Source organism: Podarcis cretensis (assembly GCF_951804945.1).
Source record: "Podarcis cretensis genome assembly, chromosome: 3".
NCBI classification, from domain to species: Eukaryota; Metazoa; Chordata; class Lepidosauria; order Squamata; family Lacertidae; genus Podarcis; species Podarcis cretensis.
This window is the reverse complement of record NC_137172.1, coordinates 121,155,909-121,163,323: the sequence shown is the minus strand read 5'-3', so window position 1 is coordinate 121,163,323 and position 7,415 is coordinate 121,155,909. Positions and strand designations below refer to the sequence as shown.

Here is a 7,415-nt window from a genome sequence, read left to right as displayed (position 1 = left end):
GTGACCGGTCAGTCACTTGCAGAATCCGTCAGTGGGCGTTTCTTGAACCTCTTCCAGCATAAGAGCTGTTTGACGCCTAGTCTCCTCCTACTTTCCCTGCGCGGAACTCGTCTGTGCAAGTACGGGGAAGGCAGGGGCGTGTCAGCGCTCTCTCCACTAGTCTCTGGTGAAGGGTCTTGGAGAGCTGTCTCCACTTCCTCCATCTCCCTCTCTTCTCTACTGGTGTTATGCTGAATTCCTTCCCCCCTGCTGGTCCCCTCTCCGGCATCGCTCTGGAGCCCTGCCTCCGCCTCTTGCTCTGATGTCAGTTCCCTGACAGTGGCCAAAGTATTAGAGCCTTAGCTTCAGGATCTGTCCTTCCAGTAAGCACTCAGGGCTGATTTTCTTCAGAATGGATAGGTTTGATCTTGCAGTCCATGCGGCTCTCAAGAGTCTCCCCCAGCACCACAATTCAAAAGCATCAATTCTCCAGCGATCAGCCTTCAGCTTTTTTCCTACATATATATATAAAGGTGCCAGTGCTGTGTACCACAGAGTTCTGCCAGAAAAAAAGCACTGTTTGTTACATAGGTTGCACACCACCCCCAATCTCTGCTGATCATTAGCAAGATTTCAGTTGGGTTTCAGGAGCTTAGCCAGGTCATGTTTCTGTAGGGAATCAAGACATGGCAGAGACTTTTTTAGTAAGCTTTTTTAGTAAGGCCATTTCCCAAACAATTTGATACTATTGGTTCATGTTTACTCCTGACAGGTCTCTCCAGTGTTTGGCTATGAGGCTTCTGGCTGCTGAGAGTAGGTGGGTTATAAGCTCTGTATAATGTGAGTGGTCATTATGATCTTGGAAGATGTTCAGTAGGGCCAGTTCTGGGGTGAGTTCTAATATCTGTTTAGTTATTTTGCATATCTCTTGTAGGACTGCTGTCTGGAAGGGTTGGATTGGAGGGCATTCCCACCACATGTGGAGGTATGTGCCTGTGGAGGTGCAGCCTCTCCAACATCTTGGTGAGGCTCCTGGGTGTATCAGTGCCAGTTTCCATGGTGTGAAGCACCACCTGTATTGTAGGTGAGTTCCAGAGTTCCATTCTTTTGGCTGATATGGTCTTAAAGGAAGGTTTGACCATATTCTAGTGAATTGGGTAGTGTTGATTTCATAGCCTATGTTGTGCTCCCATTGTTCTTTGATTGCGTCAAGGGGGGCTGTGGGATTTTGGAGCAATATTTTTTATATTGTGGATACCATCCCTTTGCTGTGTCCCTCTGCTGTCAAAAGAAAGTTTTTGAAGGTGGTCAAGGGCCTAGTGGCTGCTGATTTTACTGCTGGGTTGTTTAAGAAGGCATGTAGTTGATGGTGTGTTAGCCAAGGTATTTAGGTGTGCCCTAGTTTGTCTTGGATTTCATGTGTTGGTATGGGTTTGTTGTTTTCGTAGAAGTCTCTTAGACAGTGTAGGCCTTTGGCTTGCCAGGTTTTTATCTGGAGGTTTTTTCTTCTTTTCTGTTTGGCTCTGGAGGTCTCCAGGCCTTGGAACTCTGCTGGGCTGTCGATGGGATCTGTCAGGTCCCAGTGGGGTCAAGGCCACTGAGGAGACTGGAAGGTGCAACCTCCCTGGTTGTTGTGTTGGGCCCCGTGCTAACCTACTGGTCGTGGCAGTGGCTGGATTGGCAGTGCGGGCACCAGCCAGGCAGTGCCATTGGTGCTTGTGGTCCTCAGAGGCTCCGTGCTGCTGTGGGGCTTCCCATCTTGCCTCGGTGGAAGTCCACACTGGTGCACTTTCAAACATCCATCCCTAAATGCAGTTCAATTATTACTCCAAAGAATTTTCACAATGCTGCCTTTACTCCCATTATAACAGATTAATTTTACAGATAATCCAGAGTGGCAGATCTGCGGCCAGATTCAAGAGAGTTTGAATCTGTTCTGGAAAGCATTAGTTTGTGGAAGTGGGTAGTACCCCCTTGAGTAAATATTAAACTGAAAGGCAAATCATCCGAGATACAGCTTTGAATAGTTGTGGAGGAGAAGGAAAAATTGGAGGGACAAAGCAGGACACTTTCAGTTTTACTGGGTGGTTTAATGACTCACTAGAGACAGTACCTAGCATAATATATATGCTGCTCACTGCAATTGCAAGACATTGTCCTTGACCAAACTGCACTGTAGCTTTCATTATAACCACTGCAAAAAAGTGCTTGCTGAAACAAAATGGATTGGACAGAGCCGATTCCAGCATTGTTCCTCTTTATCCTTATGATTTCCTTTGTCTTGAAACTGGGCACTTTCTGGAACAAGAGCTCCCAAAATCTTCCACCAGGTCCCAGGCCTTTACCTCTCATTGGGAATCTCCACATCATGGATCTGAAGAGGCCTTACAGAACTATGTTAAAGGTAAAGCTTCCAGTTCTTCTCATGGCAAGGCTAAAGGATACTGGGGCCGCCCAGTCAGCAGAGCAGGGTAGAAAATTACTACAACTACTACTACTACTACTACATATTACATTACATTTTGACTCTGCCTCCATTTTCAAGGATGTAAAAGTGTCGGTGCAAACCTTGCCCAGCCCAACCTCCTTCTTGAGCCTATCTTTCTAAACTAGGTTTGAGAGATGCCATTAAAGGTATAATCACTTTTATCCTTACAACTGCCTATTTTGTTCTGGTTTCCTGAGCATTCCTAGCAAATATTTGTGCTGCCGCACCACAACTGAACTCGGTGAAAGGGCTGAGCTGCTGTATCATGAGTCTAGCAAATGTTGCTGCTACAGCTATTAGTAGCAAATGTTTTGAAGAGCATTGAGGCATAGACAATGCTCTTTTACTTTATCATTATGTTATTTGGATTCCGTTTTGCATGGTGATTTGCAAAGATACAAAAAGGGAATTCATTCCACAAAATTACTATTTTTAAGTCATATGTTTTCAGCTCGGTCCAAGGCACAATGACATGGAAGTAATTTCTGCTGCGTTCAATAGTAGTTATTGAAAAAAGCTGAAAATAATAGTAAAACTTTGCTACTAGATTCTGTGGAATGTATAAATGAGTCTTTTCCCTTAGGTAAATGTGCAAGCTAATGCAGTCAGTTCTGTCAGAGATTATTTACATTAATATATTCTTTGGGACGCAGGTGGCGCTGTGGGTTAAAGCCTCAGCGCCTAGGACTTGCCGATCGAAAGGTCGGCGGTTCGAATCCCTGCGGCGGGGTGCGCTCCCGCTGCTCGGTCCCAGCGCCTGCCAACCTAGCAGTTCGAAAGCACCTCCAGGTGCAAGTAGATAAATAGGGACCGCTTACCAGCGGGAAGGTAAACGGCGTTTCCGTGTGCGGCTCTGGCTCGCCAGAGCAGCGATGTCACGCTGGCCACGTGACCCGGAAGTGTCTCCGGACAGCGCTGGCCCTTGGCCTCTTAAGTGAGATGGGCACACAACCCCAGAGTCTGTCAAGACTGGCCCGTACGGGCAGGGGTACCTTTACCTTTATTCTTTGGGTATACTCTGTTTCCCATTTTTTCTTCCATTGAATTCCAGTTGTCAAAGCAGTATGGCCCTGTCTTCAGCATCCAAATGGGACCCCAGAAAGCTGTGGTGTTGGCAGGATATGAGACAGTAAAGGAGGCTCTGGTTAATCAGGCGGACGCATTTGCAGACAGGCCCATCGTTCCATTATTTCAAGGGCTTGCACAAGACTTCGGTGAGGCACTTCCCTTTTTATTGAAACTGGTAATGTGAATTGTGAATAATTGTCAGGCTTTGGGTAATTGGCTTCCTCCCCCCATGGCAGTAGATAAGCAGAACAAAGGAAACAGAGTCTTCTTACCAGTTAGAATTCTTCAATAATCATAGCAAGGGACAACAAATGCCTTCTGCTAGAATGGTGGTGCTCCCCATTAAGGCTCCCCCCCTCCCCCTGCCATCCCTATCCATCCACGTCACTCCTACATCTCATAACCTGAACATGTAGCTGCTGTGCTTTCTGTTCGGAGACTTTCTGAGCCCTCCTAGATCGAGGGGGGGGAGGATGTTATCCAATGACTGTGAATGTGTAAACCCTCTCTTTTCCAGTGTTTCTTCTCCTAGCTCCATCCAGTATTTCCCAGCTTTTGCCTTCTCAGCTATGCCCCTCTGCAAACCACCGATCTAAATCTATACTGTCCTCCTGCTCCTGGGGAGATTCAGGGTGAGGCGAAGAGGCAGTTCCCACCATTCCTCCTCATTGTAGTTCTCCTCAGCATGGTACCTGACAATAATCGTCTCATGGAAAAGTAATGCCACACACCAGGTGGAAACTGACTAACCATTTTCTGGTCCAGCCTATACAGAGAGGAAACATGAAGGAGGCATAATGTCTGCCCATGGATTACAAAGTATCAAGCTGAGTGCTGCTGGGACCCCTGACATCTACAAACAATCCTCTATCCTCTCTATCTATGTGTTCTCAGGTCATGCTCTGATGGCACATCTACCAGCTACTTTGTCAAAGCTCAGAAGTCTGAGTCTGAATGGGAAAATAGCTGGAACACATTCTCAGTTCCGTGGAAGAAATGCAGAACATAATTTATTGATATTTTTGTACAATGACCATGCAGACATGAAATCTTTCTTCCCATCTCTTCAGGTATAGTTCTGTCTAATGGTGAGAACTGGAAAGTGATGCGGCGGTTTGCTGTAAGCACATTGCGGGACTACGGAATGGAAAAGAGGTCCATCGAGGATAGAATTGTTGAGGAATGCAGTGTCCTGATAAAGAAATTTGAATCTTACGAAGGTGGGTTGTTTTCCTCTGATGCATAGCTACACTACCATAGTATTGTGTTACATATTCCTAACTTCCAGAAGCACAGATCCCAGTGTGCCTCCAGGGGTGAAGTCAAACCACTGCATAAGCACAGCACTTTAAAGGTGCTTGGAGTGTTGTGTTCCATAGGGCTCATCCACATATCCTCTTCTCCTGTTGCTTTCCCTTGGGAAAAACCACGCTGTTGAGCAATTTGGGCTTTCTCCAGTTGCCATTGGTTCTGATCTACTGCTAAAGAGTGGTTTTCACCTTGGAAAGGAATGGGGAAGGGGGAGAAATGCTTCAACCATACCTAGAAAGCATGTGTGAAGTGGAAATGTGGATGAGCCCATACTTATCGCTAACTCCAGAACTACAGTTCCCAGGGTTTCCTGTGGAGACGTAATCGGTCTGTTTCTTCTGTAGTGTGTAGATTATACTCCAATAGCTGCTGTGACTTCCAAGCCCCTTTAAGCATTTCTTAGCCAACATATGGCCACATCCAGCAGCACTTAGGATCAGTTTCTTTGATAAATGAGGTCTACACATAGGTAAGCTGCCAGTAGGGATTTAAGGCAACAAAGAACAGACTTAAAAACAATGCCCTTTCCATACTTGGAATTTCAACAAAATATTTTTGTTTGTCATATTCATGTATAGGAAACCCGACTGAGACCACCACAATTATGAATGCAGCTGTTGCCAATATAATAGTGGCCATACTACTAGGCAAGCGATTTGATTATGAAGATCCCAAATACATAAGACTTCTGAAGTTGACTAATGAAAATGCCCAACTTTTTGGAAGCTCTTCAGTCATGGTAATCTATTTTTTCCCAGTTAAAACAAACAAACAGTTGATTGTAATAACAGTATATGCAAAGTGGGCAGGGAAACATGTTTATAGTATATTGTTCAGGTTTCACCACAAAACACAGAATATTGGTCTCTTGAGAAACTTGGTGATGATTCAAAATATTTAGAAAACTCACATGGCACAGTCATCCCATAACTATAATAAAGTCTCTTTTGCACACACGCTTTCTGGCCTCACTGCCATCGGGACTCCAAGGACAAGTGTCAGAGCTGCCTCCAAGTCCCAGCTCACAGAGGACCAACGCTAGGCTGTAGTTATGTACAAAAGTCTTTATTGAGGTTCAGTTTCCATTTTAAAGCCACAGCGTGCAGCTCTACGTCTCGACCTCAGACCGGCGAAGTCCCGTCTGAGTCTCCTCCCCTTCCACACCAGTTTAAGACTCTCGCCTTGCTCCACCTCTTCCTAAGTTCCTTTCTCCTCTGGGCCCTCCTGCCCGCTAGGGTTTCATCCTTCCTGGACTCCTCTGACGCTGACCCTGACGATTCTTGCCCCTCCTTCCGGCGGGCTTTAGGACCTGGTTCCCTATCCGGGCTACCTTCTGTGCCGCTCGCCTGTACCTTTGAACTTGGCGCGCGCGCCCAGCCTGCAACTTTCCTCTTGACCGTTAACTCGCTCTCCGATGGAGGCGTGGTCAACCCTGACTCATCTTCTCTCGCTGGTGGTGCATATGTGGGCTCTGACACCTGGGACTCCTCCCCCCCACTACGCTCTGGTGGGGAAGCTGGTCCTGATCTCCAACTGCTGCTCTGGGAGTCCCTGCTGGCCCCTTGCTTCTGGGGTGTCCCCCTTGGGTCGCCCCTTGCCCTGCCCATCGGCGCCCCCTTCTGTGAATCTTCCGATTCGCTGGAGAGGCTCATGGAATCTATCGGGCTGCTGTCATATTCTCCTACGCTGCCCTCAGATTGCTCCCCCTCGCTCTCCATCTCCTCTCCTCCCTGCGCTCCCGCTGAGTCCCTGACATCCATCCCCCCTCGAAGCCCCCCTTCCCCCTCCCCCTCTTCTGGCGTGGGTTCCGGGTGCTCCAATGCTGTGGGGGTGCATGCCGGATACAGTTCTTCCCCCCTGGCATGCTGACAGTCCGTGACGGGTACATCGACGTCGCTCTCCTCCACTTCCATCTCGTTGCCGGTGTGCTCGAACCCAGGGTCCTCCCCCAACCCGTCCATGCCCCCTTGTTCCCCCATTTCCTCTGGGGAGTCTGCGTGCCAGGGCCCTCTGAGCAGTCTCCTGCGCCACTCCTCCTCGGGTTGAGTGTCCCACCAATAAGAGCGTTCCGCACCCAAGTCTGAGACCGACCCCTCCGGCGAGGTAGTCTCTGGAACCGTCTCCTCAGCCGAGGAGAACCCCTGAAACGTACTGGCTGAGAGTGTGGGGGTGAAAAGATATTCGTCAAAATAATCCTCCGGCATGGGCCTGTGTGGGAAGAGTGCGTGGAACTCGTCTTTGAGGTAGTGCTCCTCCACCGCATAGTACGGCACCCAGCTGTTGGCGCTGGCCGGGGCACCTTCCCTTGCGATGAGATATTCGACCCCCTCTTCCCCCCATCTCGAGTCCAAAATCTCCGTCACCTCGTTGAGTGGCCCCGCCCTCGGCGACCCCCCTGTCATGGGTGCGTCTCTAAGCGGACTGGGAGCTGTCCCTGGCTCCTGAAACCTGTGAGGTGCCTTGTAGGGCGTTAGCACCGATCTATGAAAGACCGGGTGCATTCTGGAACCCTCCGGTAGTGTCAAACGGAAGGCCACTGGGTTGATCTGTGCCTCGACTAGGTAAGGGC

At 48.5% G+C, this 7,415-nt stretch overlaps 1 protein-coding gene across 1 annotated transcript in view; it reads left to right on the top strand.

Moving 5' to 3' along the window:
* The first annotated feature begins 2,122 nt into the window (after positions 1 to 2,122).
* The window catches only part of LOC307213501 (uncharacterized protein), a 79,742-nt gene continuing 74,449 nt past the window's right edge, over positions 2,123 to 7,415 (top strand). The window contains exons 1-4 of the mRNA XM_079971419.1: positions 2,123 to 2,383; positions 3,519 to 3,681; positions 4,606 to 4,755; positions 5,425 to 5,585. Coding sequence (XP_079827545.1) covers positions 2,201 to 2,383; positions 3,519 to 3,681; positions 4,606 to 4,755; positions 5,425 to 5,585 — 657 coding nt within the window. The 5' untranslated portion in view covers positions 2,123 to 2,200. The remainder of the gene's footprint in view (positions 2,384 to 3,518; positions 3,682 to 4,605; positions 4,756 to 5,424; positions 5,586 to 7,415) is intronic.